General features: G+C 45.9%; 1 protein-coding gene and 1 long non-coding RNA gene across 5 annotated transcripts in view; both read right to left on the bottom strand.

Moving 5' to 3' along the window:
- The window catches only part of LOC310681248, a 57,999-nt gene that overhangs the window by 6,394 nt on the left and 24,527 nt on the right, over positions 1-27,078 (bottom strand). The gene's annotated exons all lie outside the window — the stretch shown is intronic.
- Positions 1-27,078, bottom strand: part of LOC310681153 (disintegrin and metalloproteinase domain-containing protein 2-like) — a 48,800-nt gene that overhangs the window by 819 nt on the left and 20,903 nt on the right. For 3 of the 4 annotated variants that reach the window (XM_083448672.1, XM_083448673.1, XM_083448675.1), the window contains exons 10-20: positions 25,088-25,169; positions 23,945-24,084; positions 21,167-21,365; positions 18,462-18,551; positions 16,718-16,916; positions 14,854-14,962; positions 12,396-12,579; positions 9,751-9,831; positions 5,764-5,881; positions 3,343-3,502; positions 2,262-2,306 (exon numbers count right to left, since the gene is read on the bottom strand). In XM_083448672.1, the coding sequence (XP_083304798.1) occupies positions 2,262-2,306; positions 3,343-3,502; positions 5,764-5,881; positions 9,751-9,831; positions 12,396-12,579; positions 14,854-14,962; positions 16,718-16,916; positions 18,462-18,551; positions 21,167-21,365; positions 23,945-24,084; positions 25,088-25,169 (1,407 nt within the window). The remainder of the gene's footprint in view (positions 1-2,261; positions 2,307-3,342; positions 3,503-5,763; positions 5,882-9,750; positions 9,832-12,395; positions 12,580-14,853; positions 14,963-16,717; positions 16,917-18,461; positions 18,552-21,166; positions 21,366-23,944; positions 24,085-25,087; positions 25,170-27,078) is intronic. The other variant, XM_083448674.1, reaches the window with a different exon arrangement.

The following is a 27,078-nucleotide window of genomic DNA, read 5'->3' as shown; positions in this document are numbered from 1 at the left end:
GGCAGTCGCTTTACCTTGCCTCTTGGGTGGACTGGCTTTGCTTTGTACCTTTCCTAGGTGGGGCAAGATCTAGTGTGGGGCTTTGCCTGGAAGTGCTGCTGCTGTTATGAAACAGTTTCCCAAGCAATGCCTGTCACTGCTTTGTTCACCAACGTGGTGCCCACCAGATGTTTCAGACCACAACTCCCTTCAGCCCTGGCATCAAATGGCCAAGCTGGCTGAGGACAACCGGAGCTGCACTCCAAAACATCTGGAGGGCACCACACTGGTGAAGGCTGGCAGAGTTTTAGGTGTGCCATTTAACATTTTTGAATTGATGAAACCATGTGAATTGAGAAAAGAGTATCTAAACAATTAGAACAAATACTATCATATATTTTAAACAGACTAAATACAGTTAAAACTGAGTAATGATGATTAATAATATAAGAATGTAGAATGCTGTAAACAAAAAATTCAGAAGAAAATAAGAAAAAGCAAACATCGCTGTCATTAATAGGACAGTATTTAATGAGTCTTTTGTTTGTAGTTGTAGTATTTATATATTTATGATCTGTAATTTAAGGAGACTCATAGCCATACATTCCGATAGAATAGCAAAAAATGAACATTTTGATTATTATTATTCTTTGGAATCCTGCCTGACAGTCCCCTCCAGGAGACAAGCAAAATTCCTCCTTGTTTAGAAAGGCTTGGGTTGTGCAACTGATTCCTGCATGCTGTTTGTTCCATCCCAACTCATGTTCCATGTCAACCACAAGTGAGGCCCACCTCTTTGGGGTTGTGTTATAGCAAAAGTGTTCCTAACATCAAGCTGGTGCCCTAATATAAAAATTGCCCAAATAATCGGCTGTCTATAGTACCACTTTCTAAGGTATTGATGGACTCCTCTTGGTGTTAATGATGAGGGAAAATCAATGCCCCATGAGCTGTGTCATCCATTTGTGTTGCTTTGGCTGACTGGTTCAGGAAATGCCCTGGGCTGGAATCCATGTCGACAGCCTCCTAAAAGTTCCCTTTCTTTTACCCCTGACATCACTGTTGGATTTCCCCCCAGTTAGGTATACAAAAGCTGAGTAAGGGTATTTCCACCTCAACCTTGATGTGGCACAAACTCTCATCTTCTGCATCACAATCCGTCACTCAGTGCAGTGATCAACTGGAGGCTGATGGCTGTTGCGGGGTGTCTGTGACTCTGCCTGTTGCATCTTCTACTCTTGGCCTTGGATAACCTTGCGGGGAGGCCCTGATCCATTGTCTTGGCTCAGGACAAATGTGAGTGCTCTTTGAAGGCCCCCTAAGCCCAGAGCTATATGGGTGCTGTGTTGTGGGGGTTCTCCTTCCTCCCCTTTGTGTGTTGTGCTAAAAGAACAACATCTGAGAGTTCAAGCAGTCTGGCTTGTAGGGGTGCCTGGAGACTAGCAGTAGAGGACTGACTGCTGGCTGTGCCACTGGATCTGTGCCATTGGGGGACACTGGGATGCACACTGTGTATCTGATGATGCAATGGTGCATATGGGGGCAGCTTGTGGGCATCGTTGCTGGTGGAGTCCAGAATTGGTAAGCTTTGATGGTTTTCCAGGAATGCTGTGTCTATTGTGACTATTAAGCTGACTTCTAATTTTTGAGCTCGTTTGGAGGTTCTAGCAGGGGAGCGCAGCTATTGTATACCCTTGACCGAAGAACGGTACACTCCTTCTATCTGGGAGGGTCGTCCTCTTCCACCGAGCGCGCAGCTTCGGGAGGGATGCACATGGAGCGGTGAGGGAGGAAGGGGACACCCGCCTAGCCAGCCAGATCAGCCGAATCAACCCTGGCGATCAATGGGGCGACAGATGTCGCAGCCAGATCGCCCTCACATCCCAAGCTGACTTCGAATTTTTGGACTGGTGTAGAGTGAGACTGAATAGTAGATATGACAGTTACTTTGCTGGCAGAACAACAGAATCACTCTCTGGCCACCCCCACGCACAACCCCTGAGTAACCAGAGTAAAAGACTGCTCTGCCCATGTTTATTTTCAGGTCTTATTTTACTGTGTGTTCCCTTGAGGCTCCTTGGAAGGAAAGGTAACATGCAGATTTTGCAGAGAAACCCAGTCCATCCTTAAGTGGTGGGGAAAACTAGACAATTTAATCCATGTTTCACTATCACAAAGGAATGAAATAAATTAGGGAGTGATCCTTTTCTAGACTGCAACCAGCTCTGGAAGGAAAGTTAGTTTGTTTTTAACAAGTATACTTTAAGTTAGTTGAAGCTTACCTTGTTTTGTCTGACATGCTATATTCATCGGATCTAGTATAAGATCTGAAATGTAATGAGAATTCAGATTACCGGTAAGGTAAAGGTAAAGATAAAGGTAAAGGTAAAGGTAAAGGTAAAGGTAAAGGTACCCCTGCCCGTATGGGCCAGTCGTGTCCGACTCTAGGGTTGCACGCCCATCTCGCTTAAGAGGCCAGGGGCCAGCGCTGTCTGGAGACACTTCCGGGTCACGTGGCCAGCGTGACGAAGCTGCTCTGGCGAGCCTGCACCAGCGCAGCACACGGAAACGCTGTTTACCTTCCCGCTATAAAGCGGAACCTATTTATCTACTTGCACTTCAGGGTGCTTTCGAACTGCTAGGTGGGCAGGAGCTGGGAGCTCACCCTGCCATGGGGATTCGAACTGCCGGCCATACGATCGGCAAGTCCTAGGCACTGAGGTTTTACCCACAGCGCCACCCGCATCCCTAAGATTACCGGTACTTAACCTCAATTATATACAGATAAGCATGCCTCAGCTTTGTCATGGAGTTAGCTTTACTATACAGTCTGAAAATTAATTATTATTATATGTACTGGGGTGGGCAACCTATGGCCCTTCAGAGGTTGCTGGACTACACCTCCCATCTTTCCTGAACACTAGCCATAATGGGTTGTTGCAGTACAACAACACAGGTTTCCTATCCTTGCTTTTCTTTCTTTTGTTGTTGGACATCATCTCCCTCCAGTATGGTCAACCACATCTGGAGGGATATACAGCCCCCCCCAATATATACTAACAGCAAACTCCTATCTGTGTTATTATGTAGCTAAAATGGCACCTCTGACGCATCAGCAGGCTCAGACGAACCCCAAGGTTTGCAGAAATACAACAAAAATTAGGAAAAATCCCTAAGCAAGGGACTTCCCCCAACCCCCCCCCCCCAGCCCAATGCAAAAGTGGGTGAGAGGGGAAAGGGCATGTGGAGGTCGCCATGGCTGAAGAAGACTGCATTCTGTTGCAGGTCCTATTTGTCCAAATTGTGGATGTACCAGAAGATTTCAGGTGTGTACAGGGCAGGCTCTGATAAACTGTGACTTACTCTGAATCACCTAGGGACCCGCTTTCCTCTATGAAGTATTTGCTGATTCGTGCCCATTTGACAATCAGGACGGCTGACCCAACCACAATGGGCAGAAAGAGAAATATGCTCAGGAGCACCCACGTCCGCATGTTGTCTTCTATGGCTCTTTCTGTAATATCTAGATGGAAACAAATTTCACAGCAAAGACTGAACCAGGAGAGCTGCCGCATTAGACATTTTTAGCGTGGCACTGCCCAATGAAGAGAAGAAGAAGAGTTTGGATTTGATATCCCGCCTTTCACTCCCTTTAAGGAGTCTCAAAGCGGCTAACATTCTCCTCTCCCTTCCTCCCCCACAACAAACACTCTGCGAGGTGAGTGGGGCTGAGAGACTTCAGAGAAGTGTGACTGGCCCAAGGTCACCCAGCAGCTGCATGTGGAGGAGAGGGGACGCGAACCCGGTTCACCAGATTACGAGACTACCGCTCTTAACCACTACACCACACTGGCTCTCAATGCTCCAATTTTATATAATTTTTTAAAGATTAGAAAGCAAACTCTTTCCACATTGCTAAAACAGCAACAACCAGAAAGGTTTTTTTTATTTTTTTTATTTAGCATTATTGCTGTATAAAAATGTAATATTGTAGTAACACAGTTTTACAGCACTATTCCTCTCTTTCATTAAAAAAATAAATGGAGAGCTGGAAAAGTGTTAAGTTAAAAGACCGTTTTAAAATATATATAAAATGGGGTTATAAAATGACATCCTTCACAAAGGTCACAGTGAAGCTGCAGACAGAAGTTATGTCAAATCGACAGGTGTCAGCAGAACGTATCAGGTTATACACATAGAAAAATGCCCTGCTACTAATGATGTAGGAAATCAGTTGCAGTTCTGCTTGCAGCTTACAGCAGAAAAGCAGTAACTGGGTAGCACTAGGAATGTCTTAGCTTCTTTCTCTGCAGTGTTCTCTCTCTCTCCTGTGTCTAAGTGCTATCCTCATGTACAGCTCCTGTTCCTTTCACTGGAGTTTGGCAAGAGCGTCTCCTGGTCAGTGGCGTAGCGTGGGTTGTCAGCACCCGGGGCAAGGCAAGTAATTTGCGGCCCCTAACCCGTGGATTTGCGCCCCCTAACCCGTGGATTTGCGCCCCCTAACCCTAACCCCCAGATGTTGCGCCCGGTGCGGCCAGCCCCCCCTGCACCCCCCACACTACGCCACTGCTCCTGGTAAAGTGTCTCCTGTGCTCCAGGGCTATTACAAGAAGAAGATATTGTTTGGATTTTTTTACTCTTGCACCAATAAGCTTTGTTCTGGCCCAATTAATTGTACACCAGCAATTACACCCACGTTGACTTTGTACTAGTCCACAGGGATTCAGCTGGCACATCAGAATACACAAGTCCATCACAGCCTGGTGCAGGATGCCGCGGCGAGACTCCTTCGCTGCGAGATCACATTCATCCGGTGCTATACCAGCTGCACTGGCTCCCGGTGGAGTACAGGATCAGGTTTAAGGTGCTGGTTTTAACCTTCAAAGCCCTATACGGCCTAGGACCCTCGTACCTACGGGACCGCCTCTCCTGGTATGCCCCACAGAGGAACTTACGGTCTTCAAATAAAAACATATTGAAGGTCCCAGGCCACAGAGAGGTTAGGCTGGCCTCAACCAGAGCCAGGGCTTTTTCGGCTGCGGCTCCAACCTGGTGGACCGCTCTGTCACAAGACACAAGGGCCCTGCAGGACTTGACATCTTTCCGCAGGGCCTGCAAGACAGAGCTGTTCCACCAGGCCTTCGGTCAGGGTGCAGCCTGACTCCCTCCTTTGGCAATCTTTACAAAACTTTAGTTTATGGTTGCCATCAATTTTGATTTTAATTAATTTTTATAATGTTGCACTATTTTAGTATTGTTAGCCGCCCTGAGCCCGGCTTCGGCTGGGGAGGGCGGGATATAAATAAAATTTATTATTATTATTAGGGATGGGCAGTAGTACTAAAACATTTGCTTAAAGAGACCTAGAAATACAGGGATGGAGAGAGGGGTTATGTCTATTCTGAAAACATATACCAATTTTATACCAGCCTAACCGCCACCCTTCCCCCATTTCCTGGGAATTGCAGTTTAGTTCAGGCACCAAGAATTCTAAAACGTTTCACTCACACTGACTCTCATAAACACACAGCCTACAATCCTAAAGTTCCTTTGGAAAAAGGAATGATTATTAATCTAACGTGCTGTCATTTTTTTATCTTTCTGCCTTGGGAAAGACAGAAAATTCAAGGGAAGAATAAAGAGGGGAATGAATGGCTTAAAACAAAAATGAAACCCAGTCCCATGGTTTCAGGCTGAGGTGAAAGGTGGGTCCTAATTCTAAACAGTTTGGATATTACTGCAGCAGAGCTGTTTGTCAGGATGGAGGGTCTTGCTTTTACTAACCAGAAGCCAGCATGCGAAGCCCACTGTCAATGCTTCCTCCGAGGGGGCCTCCTTTTTCCTTGCAATTTGGAGGTGCCCATCCTGGATCACAGTGGCAGTTTCTTTTGTTGTTGCAAATCTGAAGGGGGGAGGAATAGCAAACGTTTACTCCTTGCTTACGTGCTTTATCTTAAACAGAAAAATATGCTTTAAGAAAATTTTATTCTTATTACAGTGGTGCCCCGCAAGACGAATGCCTCGCAAGACGGAAAACCCGCAAGACGAAAGGGTTTTCCATCTGCAGAGGCGCTTCGCAAGACGAATTTCCCTATCGGCTTGCTTCGCAAGACGAAAATTGACGACATTTTTTGGGGGGTTTTTCCCGCTCCAAACCCCCTTATTCTGAATCGCTAAGCTGCTAAAAGCATTTTAGCAGCAAAACCGCTAATCCCCCAAGCCTTAAAAAGCCGTTTTTAGCTCTTAAAATGTCAATAGCGCTAATAGCGCTACTCCGTCAATGGGCTTGCTTCGCAAGACGAAGAAACCGCAAGACGAAAAGACTCCCGGAACGGATTCTTTTCGTCTTGCGAGGCACCACTGTATTTCCTGAGTAGGGCCTCAGCTCTAGTCTAAAATAAAATTAAGGGTAAAGTAGTAGTAGCAGCAGCAGCAGTAGTAGTAATAATAATAATAATAATAATAATAATAATAGTTCCATTATTTGTACTCCACCCATTTGAGTGGTTTGCCCCAGCAACTCTGGGCTGCTTCAAGCATATACAAAAACATAATAAAACATTAAACATTAAAAACTTTCCTATACAGAGCTGCCTTCAGATGTCTTCTAAAGGTTGAATAGTTACTTATCTCCTTGTCATCTGATGGGAGGGTGTTCCACAGAGAGGGCACCACTACTGAGAAGGCCCTCTGCCTGGTTCCCTGTAACCTCACTTCTCGCAGGGAGGGAACCACCAGAAGGCCCTTGGAGTTGGACCTTCAAAGGTAGCCCCACACAGAGCGTGCTGCAGTAGTCCAATCGAGAGATAACCAAGGGATGTACCACTCTGGTGAGACAGTGTGCAGGCAGGTAGGGTCTCAGCCAGCGTACCAGATGGATCAGGTACACAGCTGCCCTGAAAATAGAATTAACCTGCGCCTCCATGGACAGCTGTGACTCTCAGGCTGAGCATCTGGTCCTTCAAGGGCACAGTTACCCCATTCAGGGCTAGGAAGTCCTGCCCACTGTCCGCCCAAAACAGTACTTCTGTTTTGTCAGGATCCAACCTCAATCTGTTAGCTGCCTTCCATCCTCCAACCGCTTCCAGACACACAGGACATTCACTGGTACTCATTTAAATGGAAGGGAACCAAATATTCCCCATCCTCTAGACATGCCTGGAGTTGTTGAGCAACCACCTGCTCAATTACTTTGCCCAAGAATGGATGAGTTGAGACTAGATAATAACTGGCCATAATGGCTGGGTCCAGAGGGAATCAGCTGAGAGGCCATCAACATGGGGACAAGATACCCGCCACCACTCTTTGGAAGTCATTTGGATCTATTAAGTGACCATTCGAATCAGTCCCACCTCCCTGCAGAGGGGGTCACAGAGAAGTCTAGTTGCACCAGGAAGTGATTTGACCATGGCACTTCTTTTGTTGTAAAAAGGTAAAGGTACCCCTGCCCGTACGGGCCAGTCTTGACAGACTCTAGGGTTGTGCGCCCATCTCACTCAAAGAGGCCGGGGGCCAGCGCTGTCCGAAGACACTTCCGGGTCACGTGGCCAGCGTGACATCGCTGCTCTGGAGAGCCAGAGCCGCACACGGAAATGCCGTTTACCTTCCCGCTAGTAAGCGGTCCCTATTTATCTACTTGCACCCGAGAGTGCTTTCGAACTGCTAGGTTGGCAGGCGCTGGGACCGAACAGTGGGAGCGCACCCCGCCGCGGGGATTCGAACCGCCGACCTTTCGATCGGCAAGCCCTAGGCACTGAGGCTTTAACCCACAGCGCCACCCGCGTCCCGCGTCTTTTGTTGTACTGGAACTTAATGTCAGACCACCCACATCCACAGTGGTAAACGCCAGATCTAAGGCATGTCCATGATTATTAGTAGGGTCAGAGTTATTCAGGGACAGCTCCATGAAGGCCATGCTTTCCATGAAGTCCCAAGCGGTCCTGTGTAAGGTCATGTCAGCATGGATGTTCAAATCCCCTAGAGCCACCAGACTAGGTGTCTCCAGCAGAACATCTGCCATGACCTGAAGCAGCTCAGGCTGGGAATTCTTGGTTCAGTGGGGAGGTTGGTACCCCAATAGGTATCCTGCCCAACTTCTAGAACATGCATTCAGAAAACTGAGTCTCTTTAATAGGATGCCCGGTGAAAACTAACGACTTCCTAAAACTTGCTGCAATAACCACCACTCTGCCACCCACATACCCTCGGTTGCAGTGCTTAAGAGAAACCTGGTGGACAAGCAGAAGCAATAATAGAGCCATTGGCCATGTCCCACCAAGTCTCTGTTATGTATGCCAGATCAATTCCTCTATCCACGACCAAGTCATGGATGTGTTAGAATGTGTTAACAGATGCCTTGATCTCACAATTAGCAGCGGAAAGCATGCATTTAGGTCAGGGGTGGTGGCTAATGTTTTTCAGGCCATGGGCTACATTCAAGACTGGTCAACCCTCTACAGATCACATGCCAACAGTGGTTGTGGCAAAAGTGACCATGCAAATTCTGAAGTTACCACACATAAAGTACACATGCTTAGTACACATGCAGACCAGAGACACACATGCAGGCAAGTAGCTCTATTTCTCTCCCCTGCAAACATACATGAAATCATACAATCACACCTGTGAAAGGTGGGGGGTGGGGTGGTTTCACATGAAGGAGAATGGAGTCGAAGAATCCTAAAGTGGTAAGAGCTGGCTGTACCACTTCAAGCTATGCATTGGAGATTTTTTAAGAAAAGTTCCCATATTAATTCCTTCCAAGTAGAAAATTAACACAGCAGTTAGAAGGATTACCTGAACTCTTCTTGCTGTGCTAGTTTTCTACCCACAAAGTGGTTTTAGTAAAAAATGAAACTCCCCAGCTGTAGTCTGAAGTAGGACAGTCCAATCCACCACATCAGAACTCCACCACCTTGTGTAAAGAAAAGGAAGGAACCTTTTATCATATGTGGTGGACCTGTCCCAAGGTGAAAGACTTCTGGGAAAAGATTTATGATGAATTGAAAAAAATGTTGAAATATACCTTTATAAAGAAACCAGAGGCCTTTCTTCTTGGAATAACAGGTTTGGAATTGCCCAAGAAAGATGTTAAATTATTTTTGTATGCCACAACTGCTGCTCGTATATTGTTAGCTAAAAAGTGGAAAACCCAAGAATTACCAACGATAGAAGAATGGCAGATGAAGATGATGGATTTTTCAGAGCTAGCTGACCTAACCGGAAGAGTCCGCGACCAGAAGGAGGAGAAGTATCAGGAAGAGTGGATTAAATTTAATGATTATTTAGTTAAATATGTTAAGTTAAATTAACCGAAAACAGCTTGCAGATACTTAATTGGCTTAGGATTTTATTTATGTTAAGTGATGAATTAACATGTTTAATTTCATAATGTGAAGATTTAAGGATGTTAATGTTTAAGTTAAATTTTATAAGAATTGTGATTTGGAAAACCGTTAAAAGGATAGGCAATGAAATTCAACCAAGGGGAAGCAAGGAAGTCACTTAAAGTTAACAAGTGTAATTTTCAATAAGGCTATGATTTATGTTTGTTTGTCTTATGCATTTGTTTGTTTATAATATTGTGAAAACCAATAAAAAATTTTTTGGAAAAAAGAAAGAAAAAGAACTACACCACCTCCATCTTTTGCATATGTACAGCCAACTTCAGGCACACAAGAAAACACCAAATAGTTTCTGAAAGAAAACACCCCCACCTCCTTTTTATAGCAGAAACACCAACATGGAAGATATAACATTTGTTTTACTTACTCCATGCCCCAAACACGTTTTTGTAGGATCACAATCATATTTCAGGACGTCATACTTTTCACATACTTGTTTGAGACAAACCTTAAAAATAAATAAATCAATTTTCAGTTTTCAGAAGAGTTGCTGCCCTGCAACAGACCTTTTGCACTCACCAGACTGCATCTATGAGTGCTTCCAGACAGGTGTTTATTGCGAGATCTGTATGCAAGATTTTTCCATTGTATGTACAATGTCACCTGCATCAAAGTGCTAGTCTGTATTTTCCCCTCCTCCATTAATCCAGATCTACCCTTTTTACAGGAAAACCGCATTAGCAGGGGAGGTTGGGGGGTGGGGGACAAGATTAACCATAATGCCCTGCTTTCATCCCATCCTCTTGTCCAGCACTGGTGCCTAAAAACCTTTTCCTCTTCCAGTCTCCTCCACCTCCTATGAAAGTCAGAGGGCACAGCTGCCAGAGTAGTGATTGCTACTAAATGGAAATCTCAGGACATACCAACAAAGGAAGAGTGGATTTGTAGAAGAAGAAGAAGAAGAGTTTGGATTTGATATCCCGCCTTTCACTCCCTTTTAAGGAGTCTCAAAGCGGCTAACATTTTCCTTTCCCTTCCTCCCCCACAACAAACACTCTGTGGGGTGAGTGGGGCTGAGAGACTTCAGAGAAGTGTGACTGGCCCAAGGTCACCCAGCAGCTGCATGTGGAGGAGCGGAGACGCGAACCCGGTTCCCCAGATTACGAGACTACCACTCTTAACCACTACACCACACTGGCTCTTTGTAAATTAAGTGAGTATATAGAATTGGCAAAATTAACTTCAATTATAAGATATCAATCAAATCAAAAGTTAAGAATGGAGTGGAAGTATTTCGAAGATTATATGTCAAAATATTGTTCTAAAATGACATCTTAATAAGCTTACAATAAAAAATGTAAGCAATAACAAAACAAATAAAGAAAGAAGGAAAAATCAGAATTTAACAAAAATAATATATTACAGAATGCAAGGGAAAAAAGGAAGAAAGAAATATAAAGAAGTTGAATTGCTGTGGAGGGAAGTAGAGGGTGGGAGGTGGGTCTTATAATTAAGTGTATAATTTTGCAGCTGTTGCAATTTAGATATTATATTTTATGTGAGGGAATCATTGGGAATTTTGGTTATTATGTATATATGTTAAATTTCAATAAAGATCTTTGTTTTGTTTTTGTTTTTTTAAAAAAAGAAAGTCAGAGGGCAGCTAATGAAGCCTACAGGCAGATTAAGGAGTGAGTGGCAAGTGGCTGCTAAGGTAAAGGCAAAGGGACCCCTGACCATTAGGTCCAGTCGTGGCCGACTCTGGGGTTGCGGTGCTCATCTCGCTTTATTGGCCGAGGGAGCCGGTGTACACTTCCGGGTCATGTGGCCAGCATGACTAAGCCGCTTCTGGCGAACCAGAGCAGCGCACGGAAACGCCGTTTACCTTCCCGCTGGAGCGGTACCTATTTATCTACTTGCACTTTGATGTGCTTTCGAACTGCTAGGTTGGCAGGAGCAGGGACCGAGCAACGGCAGCTCACCCCGTTGCGGGGATTTGAACCGCCGACCTTCTGATCGGCAAGTCCTAGGCTCTGTGGTTTAACCCACAGTGCCACCTGCATCCCAAGTGGCTGCTAGGGGGAGTACAAGCTGGGGGGGGGGATAGTGGTCATGTCTCTGGCTGCTGCAATGAGCAGGTATTTTCTCACTTGCTTCCCCTTTTGCAATCAGCGGTAGTAGCAACTCTCGCTTCGTCTCAGTCTGGTGCAAGAGGAAAAGAGGAAGAACTGGAGGAAGAACACCATGGCAGGAGGGGCACTCCTAATGGCATATGGAGATCGCCCAAGAACACTGCATCATCCCCAACTGAAAGGAAGCCAAGGGACAAAGGCCAGGGACCAAGAATCCCTTCCAGGCCAAAGACCGTTCCCCCCCACTAGTCTTCCAAGGGCCATATGCTAAAGTGGATGGAACAAGAGGGGTGACAGAAGCTGGCCGTGCAAGTCTGTGGCCGTGCTGTGTGGGTTCACATGCACACCCTTCTCTCCCTCTTCCACCCAGTGGCGTAGCGTGGGTTGTCAGCACCCGGGGCAAGGCAAGTAATTTGCGCCCCCTAACCCGTGGATTTGCGCCCCCTAACCCTAACCCCCAGATGTTGCGCCTGGTGCGGCCGGCCCCCCCTGCACCCCCCACGCTACACCACTGCTTCCACCCAGGCAAGCAAGAGGCGTCAGCACTGCTCAGGGACTTGTTGCAGCTGAGCAAAAGCAGTCCAGGAGGGCACAGGGCATGGCCAACGAGAGGTGAGATCTGTGGAGGGGGCATGGCCTGAGGAGACAGGAAAGTCTGCAGGGCTGCATTAAGACCCCTGGCCTTGAGGTCCGTCCCCCCCACTTTAGGTATACTTTATGAACAAACAACATCTAACTGCATTTGCCGATTACCATCTCTGCTTCTCCCATCACTCCCAGCCCATCATACCTGTCTCTTCATAGCTGGAATTTAGATTTTAAGTTCTTCAAGCATGAGACCAGTGGTCTTCCTTTTGCTTGTGCTGCTCTTTAGGACACCATACGCACTGGTGACAACATTTAAGCAACAGTAATAGTCATGCTGTGTCAGATCCCTTACCTTTTCAGTTCCACATTTTGTACCCTCTTTCACCAGCATTGGGTCCGGAAAGCCCTCTGGTTGCTGAAGGTCCAGAGATATACAAAGGGTATCTTGGAACGGAATGTACAGAACTGGAACGTCCATGTCAACATAAGGCGTTCTGGTTGGATAGAGGCAAATTAACTTTCCACATTTGATATCCCTATCAAAGACATTTGGAGAAAAGAACAGGACCACACATTTGCAAAGAGTTGGGGATTATGTATTGGAAATATCTATTTTTTTCACCTTCAAAATATCAGATTTGACAACAGAAGTATGTTTTTGAACATGTTACCTAAAAATGCATGCTTTTCATTACACAGATGACAAACGGGAGGGGCTGTCATTCCTCAACCTTTGAAACACCTGGCATCAAAGATTACTGCCCAACAGTTTGTGCCCAAGGGATATATTTTGGCATATCTTAATTTGTTGTTGTTGTATGGTTTTGCTGTATTGATTTTCTTATGTGAACCACCTTATAATCATTTTGGTGAAAGGCAATCTACAATTAATTAATTAATTAATTAATCAATCATTCTTCTCAATACATTTTTCTTTTGTGTTGTGTCCTCTATTTTTTAAATTAGTTTTTATTAAAGATTTTATTGTGTATCAAACAAACAGACAAAAAAGTACATATAGTGTCTCTACTTTCAATTCATAGAGGTTTTTTCACAGTTCGTTAACATTTGGTACTAGACACATATGCGATTGGGGGAAAAGAGAGAGGAAAGGGGAGAAAGATATTGATCTTTTGTTCTGTTGTGTAGTATTCGTGCAGGGTTTTTATGTCAGCATTGTGTGGGTAGGTCCTCTAGATATCTATTCATTTATGATGGCATTGTGAGAGATTTGAGAGTCCAACGCTTGGTTGGTTGTGTTCAGTTAGCTGCAGTGTGGTTTGCTTGTTTGTATGTGTGTGTGTGTGTGTGAGGGTGTGGGTGGTACCTATTTATCTACTTGCACTGGCATGCTTTTGAACTGCTAGGTTGGCAGAAGCTAGGACAGAGCAACAGGAGCTCACCCCATCATGCGGATTCGAACCGTCAACCTTCTGATCAGCAAACCCAAGAGGCTCAGTGATTTAGACCACAGTGCCACACAGGTCCTTGTTACAGCACCAGAGACAGAGCCTGGTGTGCAACTTGCTCCAACAAGGCTTGGAAAAGAGGCGGATTTAGGGTAGCGCACCTGGTTCCCCAGCCCAGGGCACAGGAGTCAAGGGTGCACCTCCCCCCAAAGTAAGCACTGGGTTTTGGGAAGGAGGCGTGAGGGCTCTGACAGGGTCCTAGAGTCCTCCTGCTTCCTTCCCAAAGCCTAGTTAGCGCTTGCCCAGCTTTAGGAAGGAGGTGGGAGGGAGCCTTGTGCCTCCTTCCCAAAGCTTGGCGCCTCCCTTCTCCGGCTTTTGGAAGGCAGCTTGGGGTGGAGTGGGGAACACGTCAAATTTGGGCCTCACGCAGGGCACCATATTACCAAGATCTGCCCCTACTTGGGCTTGTAAACCTCTATGACCTCCCATTTGGTATGCTTCTTGCACCATTGGACTGACAGTGTGGGAGACACTGTGGTACTTGGTCTTGGGGGAAAAGATGCCCATGACAATCCTGGCTCCAGCACCATTGGCCTTGATGCTGTAATAATAATAATAATAATTTTTTATTTATACCCCGCCCTCCCCAGCCAAGGCCGGGCTCAGAGCGGCTTACAAGCAATAATAAAAACAAGATGAATGATTACAACTTAAAAACAAAAGTAAGATACAACATTAAAATAATGGAACATTAAAATATTAAAATGTAGCCTCATCGCAGGAGGAGAAGGAAAAGAAAAAAGAAAGAGAGGGAGGGAGGGAATCAAATTGGCTCCAAGCCAAAGGCCAGGCGGAACAACTCTGTCTTACAGGCCCTGTGGAAAGAAATCAGATCCTGCAGGGCCCTGGTCTCATGAGGCAGAGCGTTCCACCAGGCCGGAGCCAGTGTTGAAAAGGCCCTGGCTCTGGTTGAAGCCAATCTAACTTCCTTAGGGCCCGGGACCACTAGGGTGTTGCTATTTATGGACCTTGAGGCTCTCCGTGGGGCATACCGGGAGAGGCGGTCCCGTAGGTACGAGGGTCCTAGCCCGTGAAGGGCTTTAAAGGTCAAAAGCAGCACCTTAAATCTGACCCTGTACTCAGATGTAGGATGTGGTTCAGCAGACACCTGACTGTCAACCACAGTTTAGTGGGACTGACCACCAGTGTCAGGGTCAGAAACCCAGTGCCGTCCCTCCAACTGGGTGTCCTAGTCCCTGTGGGAGAGTCATGACAGCCCACTCCACCTGGCTGCCTTGATACTATATCAACAGTAAAAACATGCACCATACAATAGAAGATGCCTAAGCCGCCAGCCCACAAACATCCTGCCACAGTTTCTTCTGTTTCCTAATCACATACCGCAAAGAACAAGTCTTAAATCCCTTTCTTATGTCAATCCCACAGTGTCCAAATCTATCTGTCTCACCATTAATTTCTTCATAACATGCTTGCGGAGCACTTTTTGACTCTATAAATATTAAAAGGATTTTGATTAGAAGGACTAAAATGAAACATTTAATAGTTTTCTTTTCGCAATGCTCTGAACTGATACTTTCATATGTGTGAAAACAAATCAGTCTGATGCATAAAGTCTGATATATTGGATTTGCCTCCGCAAATAATAAATTTGTTAGCCTTGTAGGTGCTGCAAGACTCTTTGTTTTCACTGAAGCAAAATTATTTAGTTATTTAAAATATTTTCTTCATGCAGCACATAGTTAAACAATGGAGATCCCTGCAATGTGTAGTGAAGGCCACTAACTTAGATGGATTTAGAAGGGGATTAGCAAAATTATGAATGGTAGGTCTATAAATAGCTACTAGCTATGATGGATCTATATACAGTATAACCTCCTGTAGAAAGAGGCAGAAGGAGTAGGAGAGCTACTTGTAGGCTTCTTTTTGGCATCTCAATGGCTACGGTGAGAGCAGAATCCTGGCAAGATAGGTCTTCAGAGGAAGCAGGATTCCTCATAAGGGCTTCACCAAAACAACCTAACTGAACAGGTTGGCATGGTAACTAACAACATTTTGGCTTGTGCCTAAGTGTAGTTAAAGGTAAAGGTACCCCTGCCCGTACGGGCCAGTCTTGACAGACTCTAGGGTTGTGCGCCCATCTCACTCAAGAGGCCGGGGGCCAGCGCTGTCCGCAGACACTTCCGGGTCACGTGGCCAGCGTGACATCGCTGCTCTGGCGAGTCAGAGCCGCACACGGAAACGCCGTTTACCTTCCCGCTAGTAAGCGGTCCCTATTTATCTACTTGCACCCGGGAGTGCTTTCGAACTGCTAGGTTGGCAGGCGCTGGGACCGAACGATGGGAGCACACCCCGCCGCAGGGATTCGAGCCACCGACCTTTCAATCGGCAACCCCTAGGCGCTGAGGCTTTTACCCACAGCGCCACCCGCGTCCCTAGTTAGGTAGTTAGGTACCGTATTTTTGGCTCTATAAGACTCACTTTTTCCCTCTAAAAAAGTAAGGGGAAATGTGTGTGCGTCTTATGGAGCGAATGCAGGCTGCACAGCTATCCCAGAAGCCAGAACAGCAAGAGGGATTGCTGCTTTCACTGCGCTGCGATCCCTCTTGCTGTTCTGGCTTCTGAGATTCAGAATATTTTTTTTCTTGTTTCCCTCCTCCAAAAATTAGGTGCGTCTTGTGGTCTGGCGTGTCTTATAGAGCGAAAAATACGGTAGCTAGTAGAGTGATTTTAAAGTTGGCATAAAATGCATAAACCTGGTCATACCAGTCAGAATTCAGGTGGCCATCTTCTGCACCAAGGAAGAAGAAGCATGCCTTGGCAATCAGCCATATTGGGCAATAGTTGCAAATGTGGAAGGCAGCACAACTAATGCCATGGGCTTCTCCCTCCAGCCAGCTCAGGTGAAAGGGCAGGTGTGTCAGGAGATCCCCCCAAAACAGGGTGCGGGGGGAGGAGTGGGGAGGTGATTTCATCTGCCAAGCAGAAATGCTTACATTGTTGATGGAACAATCTAAATCGTGTGACGCTGAATTCTGCTCAGAGAGTCCAAGAGAAACCCAGGACTCATAGGATGGGCAACTGGCATAAAAGCTGAGGAAGGCTCGTGGTATAGGTGCGAGTGGGCATGCACACACAATTTGGTTACAGAAGGAACCTGTTTGCTTGCTTGCTTGGTTGCTGTTTTTAAGGGTAAATATTTCACTTTGTTTTGAAAAGAAGCAAAAAAGCAAGTTGTCTCACTTACTTTCACCAAAAAGATCCTGACACTGTAGATCAGCTGACTGACAGGATCCACCATAACAGTAGCCAGAATCAGAGGCACAGCTATAGCCGTTCTGGGCGTAAACATTGCTTGGGCAGGATGCCGAACTGCCATTGCAGTACTCAGGGAAATCGCAGACGCTATCTACAGCTGCTCTACAGATTGTGTTTCTTGGCTTGAACTACGTGAAAAGGAAAAGGAAGAAGGAAAGTATTAATAGCATTTTTCACGGAGGACTACAGCTAGGGTTGAGGAGGATTCCCGCCACAGTGGTACCTATTTATCTACTTTCACTGGTGTGCTTTCGAACCGCTAGCTTGGCAGGAGCTGGGACAGAGCAATGGGAGCAACAAGGCTTTGATGAAGAATCCCATGGGAAACAGACTGTGCGACTATCTTACTGATCCACTATTATTATTATTAGTAGTAGATGTAGTAGTATTTTATTATATATTTATTTATATCCTGCCTCTTCCCTAGAGATTAGTGAAGCCCGGCCTTGGGCTGAGAAAAAAAGGTACAAGAGTCTCTTCTGCCAGAAGGCTAGATGAGTTGCCACTGAAGGTATAATTCTGAGTGCAGTGAGCCGTCTTTGATCAGTAACTGCATTAGCCTGGTGGCCATGTGCATTGCCTTGCAATCAATAAAACCGTGTCTACCAACTCCACCTGGTACGCAGGCTGAGACCCTACCTGCCCGCGGACTGTCTCGCCAGAGCGGTGCATGCTCTGGTTATCTCCCGCTTGGACTACTGCAATGCGCTCTACGTGGGGCTACCTTTGAAGGTGACTCGGAAACTACAACTAATCCAGAATGCGGCGGCTAGACTGGTGACTGGGGGCGGCCACCGAGACCATAACACTTGTCCTGAAAGCCCTACATTGGCTCCCAGTACATTTCTGAGCACAATTCAAAGTGTTGGTGCTGACCTTTAAAGCACTAAACGGCCTCGGCCCAGTATACCTGAAGGAGCGTCTCCACCCCCATCGTTCTGCCCGGACGCTGAGGTCCAGCGCCGAGGGCCTTCTGGCGGTTCCCTCATTGCGAGAAGCAAAGCTACAGGGAACCAGGCAGAGGGCCTTCTCAGTAGTGGCGCCCTCCCTGTAGAACGCCCTCCCATCAGATGTCAAAGTGATAAATAACTACCTGACATTTAGAAGACATCTTAAGGCAGCCCTGTTCAGGGAGGTTTTAAATCTGTGATATTTTAATGTATTTTTTGTTTCTATGGAAGCCACCCAGAGTGGCTGGGGAAACCCAGCCAGATTTATTATTTGGATGTCTCCTAAATGGCCTGTAGAACTCTGGTAAACCTTCACACTCACCTGTGTCAGTGCTTACATTGTTGCTGAGATCCCGAGATTCTTTCCCTACCCTTGAACAACACCAGCATTTAATTGTAGATATGGAAATCCTCAAAAGTGGCATTCCATCTTTAAAGGAAATCCTTCCTTGATCTGATTGCAGTTCAGTGTTAATTAGCATCTTACATCCGGCTGCAAATGGTTGTAACCAACTAAGTTCTACTCACAGTAGACCCACTGAAATTAATGAAACTAAACTTGCCATGTCCATTAACTTTGATGGGCCAGCTCTGTGTAGGATGCGCATTGGCTGCAACACAGAGGTTGCGGAGATAAAATTCAGAGGAAGTTGTAATGTCGATTCAAACAAAGTGAGGTGAATGTGTGGCCAAGGCAGTGAAGAGAGTACTTTAGCATCTTACCTGACAATTTTCACAGCACAATTCATTGCTGCACACTGCTCCACGGAGAAATGTACATGAGCTCGTACAACATTTACTGTACTTACATTCCTGAAAACAAAAATCATACAGCTTTTTGTTTGGGGTCAGTAAAGAGTTTAGACAGTGCAAAAAAATATGAAAGTAAAAGCTGAAACTCCAAAGCTTTTTTTGTAAGCCGCTTTGAGGGTTGTTGTTTTATAATCAAGCAGAGTGTAAATTTTATTAAATAAATACAAGTAAAGGTTTATACATGGAATCTGCCCAAATCTTTTCTGCTACATTATGCTTTTTAACACAGAGGAATTTCAAAAGACAAAAGGGAAAGGTTGACTTCAAATTTTACTCAAATAAACCTGATTATAATACTATTTTTAATATACAAAGCAATTCCCATGAGGCAATTCAAGAAGGTAAATTTAATTCCTAGGCAGATATATATGGGTCCCTAAACTAACCTGACTCTAAGCCAATGAGCTTTTTGTACTGTTGTTTGGATATAGGGTTAGTTTTAAATTCCTGACAGTAAACTGGTCTTCACACACACACACACACACACACATACACACACACATATGGTCTCCTGTTGGCTTTGGTTGGCTTTTCAAATAACTGCTACATAGTTTTTCCTTTGATAACCATGTTGTTGATGTTTTTAAATTTCAAAAGCTGTGCTAGAAGAGAATGCGACAAGTATTTTCCCAATTTAAACACATCAGGAGCAGGCAGAAACAACCAGAAGGGCCGTAGCTTAAGGTTACCAGATGTCCCCGTTTCCCAGGGACAGTCCACGGATTTACAAATCAGTCCCCTGACAAAATCCTACCATTCCTACTGAAGTTGAAAAGTGTCCCCAGATTCATTGGGGAAAAAAATCTGGTAACCTTACTGTAGCTCAGTGCTAGAGCATCAGCTTTGGTTTATTTATTTATTTATTTATTTATTTAAAGTTTTTTATTTATACAACAAGAAAGACAAACAAACAAAAAACACAAATACCAAATTATACACAAATTACAAAAATAACCTTAGACACATAATATTCTTAGCAAACAATAAAACATCTATTGGTCTTAACACTAAAGACCCAACCTCCCGTCTATTCCATACTTCAAATTCATATTACTTATTGCCAATACACATTTTTTTTTATAATGAAACTTATTCTCATTAAATCTAATTTCTTATATCTACCGTACAACTATTACTGAAGTTCCTCGAATGCTGCAACAGAATTTAAACTACTATATTTATTTTTCAGATATTCTTTGAAAACCTCCCATTTAGAAACAAATTCCTGTTTTGATTTATTCTTTATTTTTCCTGATCAACCATCTAATTCAGCATATTCTGTCAGCTTTTGGATCCAATCTTGAATAGAGGGGATTTCATTACTCTTCCATTTTGCTGCGAGCTAGAGCATCAGCTTTGAATGCAGAAGCTCCCAGGTTCAATGCCCATCATGTCCAGGTAGGACTGGAAGAGAATCCTGCCTGAAACCTTGGAGAGCCACTTGGTTTAAGGCAGAGCCACTTCCGAGCTGGAGAGGAGGTGCGGTTGCGGGCTTCACGCCCCTCCCCACGCACGTGGGGGCTGGCTCAAAGCCCCCGAGATACTGGGGGAATCCTTGGACGTGTCATCTCCCCGGCCAGCCAATCGGCTGGTCCGGAGGCGTGGCCCGCCCTATTTAGGGCTGCGGAGGATCTCCCTCTTTACTTGCTCCAGCTGATTGGGTAGGCGTGTTGTTATGCAGATGAAAGGGGGGGGGGAAGGAAGCGCCATCACCTTCCCCCCAAATCGAAGGGTAGTCTGGTAAAGGATTCCGGGGGGCGTGGCCTTGTCCTAAGCCTATGGAGGTGTGGGCCTATGGCACGCCAGGCCGGTGACCCCGGGGGAGCTCCTAGTTGATGTGCATCAGCAGGACTCCCCCTACTGGTGGTTAACACTTGCAGGTCTTCAAGCAAGCAGGCTGAAGCCGGTTAGTCAATAGGACCAATGCCTAAGCCAATACCAATACCGCTCAATTCCTGCAATCAATAAAGTTGTGGCCTAATTTGACCCATTAACCTAAAATTCTGGTGTCTCGTGTCTTTATTTCCGAGGGGGGAGGCGGGAACTCGCCAGTTTTCCGAAAGGGGAGTTTGAGCCGCCCTGGAGGCTTCCCAGAGCAAAAGTGGAAGGCAGGCAGAGGTAGGTGGGAGTTATTCTAAATGTCTGCTTCTCTGTTTATTTTAAATAATCAACCCAAAACACCTGGAACAGGGCAGGACATACATTCAAATGAACAAACCTAGAAAACATTGTTTAGCCTGGAGAAGAGGAGGTTAAGGGGTGATATGATAGCCATGTTCCAATATATAAAAGGATGTCATATAGAGGAGGGAGAAAGGTTGTTTTCTGCTGCTCCAGAGAAGCGGACACGGAGCAATGGATCCAAACTACAAGAAAGAAGATTCCACCTAAACATTAGGAAGAACTTCCTGACAGTAAGAGCTGTTCGACAGTGGAATTTGCTGCCAAGGAGTGTGGTGGAGTCTCCTTCTTTGGAGGTCTTTAAGCAGAGGCTTGACAACCATATGTCAGGAGTGCTCTGATGGTGTTTCCTGCTTGGCAGGGGGTTGGACTCGATGGCCCTTGTGGTCTCTTCCAACTCTATGATTCTATGATTCTATTTAGGAGGTACTGACCTCTTCAGAGCCGCAGTCACACTTCTCTCCAGCTTCCAGAACACCATTCCCACAAAGCGCTCTGCTTCTGGCACTTCGCTTCTTATAAAACAATTTTAAATTAGGCCGATTAGAGAGACAGTGGGCTCCTCTGAATTTAATGAAATATTGGAAGTCTTCAATGCTGCAGCTGCTAAAAGCTTTGATTCCACTTGAAAGTCTGAAACATAGTAAGATGAATCTGATATTATTACATGGCAAGCACGCATACAGACTCAACACATTTTAAATAAATAAAAATAAAAACAAGAGCCCCTTCCTTCTTATGCATGCTGAATGGAGGGCTGCCGAGCGCAGCAGGAGGCCAGGCCAGTCTCTGAAACCTGAAAGGTGACCTGAGCAACATCTTTTTCCACCAAAAAACAAACAAATAAAAACCTTTTAACATTTTTATGAAGTTTTCAAGAAGTTTTGTTACAGTCTGCATAGTTGCAGACACGGCTCCGAGGCATCATACTGAATCACTATAAAACAATGAAAGGTAAGATCCAGCTTTTTAAAATGAGCATTTATTTTGTCCTACTTTCAGCTGGTCAACATCCACACCATAGATTTAAAGCACATGACTTCCCCCAATTAATCTGGGAATTGTAGTATACCTCTCACAGAGCTACACTTCACAACCACTAAGTATAGTTTCCATGATTCTTGGAGGGAAGCCATGTATTTAAAATATAAGTTGTGGGTGTTCGGCAATTATTGAAAGAAAAGACCTGAAAGAACTTGCTGTCTAGAGGCAAAAGGAGAAATGAGTGAACACAGCATGATCGCTCTTTAAAACCACCTCCAATTATCTTGAGGGGAGAAATAGCATAGGTCTCCAGTATTAAACAGGGACGCGGATGGCGCTGTGGGTAAAAGCCTCAGTGCCTAGGGCTTGCCGATCGAAAGGTCGGTGGTTCGAATCCCCGCGGCGGGGTGCGCTCCCGTCGCTCGGTCCCAGCGCCTGCCAACCTAGCAGTTCGAAAGCACTCCCGGGTGCAAGTAGATAAATAGGGACCGCTTACTAGCGGAAAGGTAAACGGCGTTTCCGTGTGCGGCTCTGACTCGCCAGAGCAGCTTCGTCACGCTGGCCACGTGACCCGGAAGTGTCTCCGGACAGCGCTGGCCCCCGGCCTCTTGAGTGAGATGGGCGCACAACCCTAGAGTCTGTCAAGACTGGCCCGTACGGGCAGGGGTACCTTTACCTTTACCAGTATTAAACAAGCTTTACACTTTCTACTTTCAGTGGTACCTTGGGTTACATACGCTTCAGGTTACATATGCTTCAGGTTACAGACTCCGCTAACCCAGAAATAGTACCTCGGGTTAAGAACTTTGCTTCAGGATGAGAACAGAAATCATGTGGCACTGGCGCAGCAGGAGCGGGTGGTCCCATTAGCTAAAGTGGTGCTTCAGGTTAAGAACAGTTTCAGGTTAAGAACATTTTCAGGTTAAGAACGGACCTCCGGAACGAATTAAGTACTTAACCCGAGGTACCACTGTACTGGATTTTTTCCAGTTACATTTAGTACAAAATGCTAACAGCAGATACCAAATAGCAGTGGAAGATTTTTGGCTCTTCAACGTTTGCTAATACACAAGCCCTATTTATACACAGGTATAGCAGAACTTCACCCCTTATGGCAGAAGTGGGGAACATCAGACCCACAGGCATAATTAGGCTTTCCTGGCCTCTGAATTTGTCCCAGAAGTTGAGGGGAAGTTTGTAGTGTGTGGTGTTGTATTGTGCTTTTACTATTTTTTGTTGGGAGCTGCCCAGAGTGACTGGGGCAACCCCGTCAGATGGGCAGCATATAAATAAATGTTGTTGTTGTTATTGTTGACGAACCACAGGAGATAAGCCTGTGCCTGGTCTATGATGGTAAACTGCAGAAGAGTAGCCACCATTTCTGTTATCTCTAATCTCAGTACAGTGCTGAGATAGGAGTGAAGGAATGAGTTTCCAAACTCTAAAATCTGACCGTGCAGGCAGTCTGAAACAGGCCCCCAACTCTTCATTTTTCCTTCTCCAAGGGTGCATTAACGAAAAACCATTAACTTGAGCACTTGAGCAAATGCATAACAAGAACACAGCTGTATAAACAAAAGCTCTCTCCTTTATCAGTCCGTGACGCCTAATGAATGGCCTTGCCAGTTCCAAAGTGGAGCAGGGATGACACACCTGGGTCTTATCTTACATCCTGACCACAATGACGCACAGACCTTGTCAGCCCCCCAGGAACAGCGCCAGGAGTGCTCTTAGAGTTGGTGACCTTCTTACCCCAAGATAAGGAGTACAGGAACAGAAACACCCTTTTATGGCCAAGAGCACAGGAACAGGAACACCCTTTTATGGTTAAGAGTACAGGAGCAGGAACATCTGTGATGTCAACTTACGTGTATAAGCTTACGTGTCTGGATTCCTGGGGAAGGGGGGAGAGGATGCCTGGAAGATATATATACTGTATGCAATTTCTCTTGCTTTTGTGCTTGCTGTGAACCGATTCACGCAGTGCCTTCTGCTGTCCGGAGAGCAGAATAAACTCTTTCTCTGAACCGAACCTCGGTGTCATTTGACTTCCTTCCTCCCGTCCGGGAGCAACGCTCACCCAACCAATCGGTAAAGTCTAAAAAGGCTACAGGAGATGAGCTCTGCTGCTGCCTTCCACTATCAAAAGTGCAAGCAGAGGCTTAGGTCCAGTCCTAACACTATAGGACTACCTATGAGCTGCTCAGTGCAATAGTCATAGTACTTACACTGCTTCCGTGTTCATTATGCAGACGAAACCTCCTGGGCACTTGCACTCTTTGCCGTTGTCATATTCCATCCCCAGGTTAAGGCCCAGCAATTGGGCCAGAATGACGGAGAATGGCTCTTTGCTCATCGACTTCTGATACTAGAAGGAAGAGGGAAAACTGGAATCAGGAACCAGATTATTCCACTCCATTATGGGTGACTAAATGCAAACAAGTCTCTTAGGAGCGTATTTTAGGAGCATCTTAGTACAGGTTACAGACGCTTCAGGTTACAGACTCCGCTAACCCAGAAATAGTACCTCGGGTTAAGAACTTTGCTTCAGGGTGAGAACAGAAATCGTGCAGCAGCGGCGCGGTGGCAGCAGGAGGCCCCATTAGCTAAAGTGGTACTTCAGGTTAAGAACAGTTTTAGGTTAAGAACAGACCTCCAGAATGAATTAAGTTCTTAACCTGAGATACCACTGGATTTAAGTTCATTTTGTAGAACCTAAGATCATATTGTGCTTTGCTCCAAAGACAGGGAAGTTGAATAGGCATCCCTGTTCATACCCTAAAGGGTGTGTCTGCAGGTTATCTACCCCTGCAATACAGTGGTGCCCCGCAAGACGAATGCCTTGCAAGACGGAAAACCCGCTAGACGAAAGGGTTTTCCGTTTTGGAGGTGCTTCGCAAAACGAATTTGCTATGGGCTTGCTTCGCAAGACGAAAATGTCTTGCGATTCCTGGGGTTTTCCCCCCTCCCCCCCTTTTCCCCAAGCCCCTAAGCCGCTTAACAGCTGTTAGCTAAGCCGCTTGACAGCTGATGGCTAAGCTGCCTAACAGCTGATCTAAGCCGCTTATCAGCTGATCTAAGCCGCTAATAGCCTTTTAGCAGCTAATCCGCTAATCCCTTAAGCCTTTAATAGCCGCTAATAGCCTTTTAGCAGCTAATCCGCTAATCCCTTAAACCTTTAATAGCCGCTAATAGCCGCTAAACCGCTAATAGCGCTAATCCGCTAATGGGCTTGCTTCGCAAGACGAAAAAAACCGCAAGACGAAGAGACTGTCGGAACGGATTCTTTTCGTCTTGCGAGGCACCACTGTACCTAAATCCAAGACAGGCAACATATACACTTTAGCCAAGAAAGTTCAGCCATACTGTACCAGAGCGACTCCTGCATCAAAATTCCGGAGGCACAGCTTCCCCATAAATCCTGCTCCTATATAATTAGGTTTCTCCCTGTAACTAAAACACAAAAGGAGATGGTGGAGTAGCTAAAGGGATTGTGTCTTCAAAAGAAATGGCAAAATCTTCACATAATCAAGAAGCGGTGGAGAACATTACATACACAGTGGCTTTCCCAGGTCTTGTTACCACAGCTGGTCCCTTCCACCATCATTTGCCCACAATCCCAGGTGAGCAATCTGCTATTTAGCTTTAACATCTGCTGAAATCTTTCAGTAGAAGGGAAACTTTTCCTGGCAGGGGCCGCTGAGCTGTGCTTCTATGCTTTCCCATGCAAGAGAAGGACACCGTTTTCTTGTGCAGTTTCTGTCTTGCATCTATGACAGGTGCTTTGCCAACTTGGTGCTGTCCAGTTGTTTGGGATTACAACTCTCATCAGCCACAGCCAACAGATGGCTGGATATGACAGAAACTGTAATCGAAAACATCTAGAGGGCACCAGGTTGGCAAAGTCTCTGTCTCTCCAGTGGCGTAGCGTGGGGGGTGCAGGGGGGGCCGGCCGCACCGGGCGCAACATCTGGGGGGGGCGCTCGCACTCGCAGCTCTCTCAGGCAACTCTGTGACAAAATGCTTTGTGAGGAAGGGCACAATATAAATACTGTGCTGGATTCAACTAACTGGTCCAGGCACCCCTGTCTTCCACTGCCTCCCGCAGTTTGGTCAAACTCATGCTGGTAGCTTCGAGAACACTGTCCAACCATCTCGTCCTCTGTCGTCTCCTTCTCCTTGTGCCCTCCATCTTTCCCAACACCGGAGTCTTTTCCAGGGAGTCTTGTCTTCTTTGTCCATCCAGTGAGCACTCAGGGCTGATTTCCTTCAGAATGGATAGGTTTGATCTTCTTGCAGTCCATGGGACTCTCAAGAGTCTCCTCCAGCACCAGAAATAGTACCTCGAGTTAAGAATTTTGCTTCAGGATGAGAACAGAAATCGTGCTCCGGCGGCATGGCGGCAGCAGGAGGCCCCATTAGCTAAAGTGGTGCATCAGGTTAAGAACAGTTTCAGGTTAAGCACGGACCTCCGGAACGAATTAAGTACTTAACCCGAGGTACCACTGTACAGAATGATGGACCAAGATTATTCAGTGAGCTTCATGGCCGAAGAGGAATCTGGAAACAGGTCTCTCTGGTTGAACTCTGGTATGCTATCTACAACACAGTGACTAATCATAGGCACTTTTTATTTCAGCTTTACCTACGGAAAGGTCGGTTCACTTTCTATGGCCAGCTGCTGGCGCTCTTGCAATGCTATATTTTTCAGATAACTGCACAAAAAGGCTGAAAATCCTTTGATCCTAATAGTGCAATCCCAAGCCCAGCAGTAGGTCCCATTAAGATTAACAGGGCATGCTCCTAGGAAATTTCCACTAACTGGTCTGAGGGCTGACATTAACAGTTTCCTTTGTAAAACAGGAGATAGCCACATGAAGCAGGGAATGGGGCAGCAACAAGGCATGGTGACATGACAGCCCTTGTAGGAAATTAGTACAGTGAAAAGGTTACCCCCCTCATCAGCCATCAGGGCAGCCACCTGCTTTTCCCATCTGAGTCCCATTAGAGAGACAATACACCATAACGCTCCCAGATGCTTTTGCAGCCCTCTTTTCAACATGCAGCCTGGCTGCAGGATCAAGCCAAAGGCCCATCTAGTGCAAGATCCTGTTCTCAGTGGCCAAGCAGGGTCTCAGCGCAAGAGCACTCTTCTCACTTGTGTACCAAGTGTATTCAGAGGCATTCTACCACTGACAGTGGAGGGAGAAGATACCGTATTTTTCACTCTATAAGACGCACATTTCCCCCTCCAAAATTTAAGGGGAAATGTGTGTGCATCTTATGGAGTGAATGCAGGCTCCTTGGCTTCAGCGATAGCAACGCAAAGCCTCCGAAGCGCAGAGGGAGCGCTCCCGCCACG

Source organism: Podarcis tiliguerta (assembly GCF_965153285.1).
Source record: "Podarcis tiliguerta genome assembly, chromosome: 7".
NCBI lineage: Eukaryota > Metazoa > Chordata > Lepidosauria > Squamata > Lacertidae > Podarcis > Podarcis tiliguerta.
This window is presented reverse-complemented; position numbering and strand designations above follow the sequence as displayed.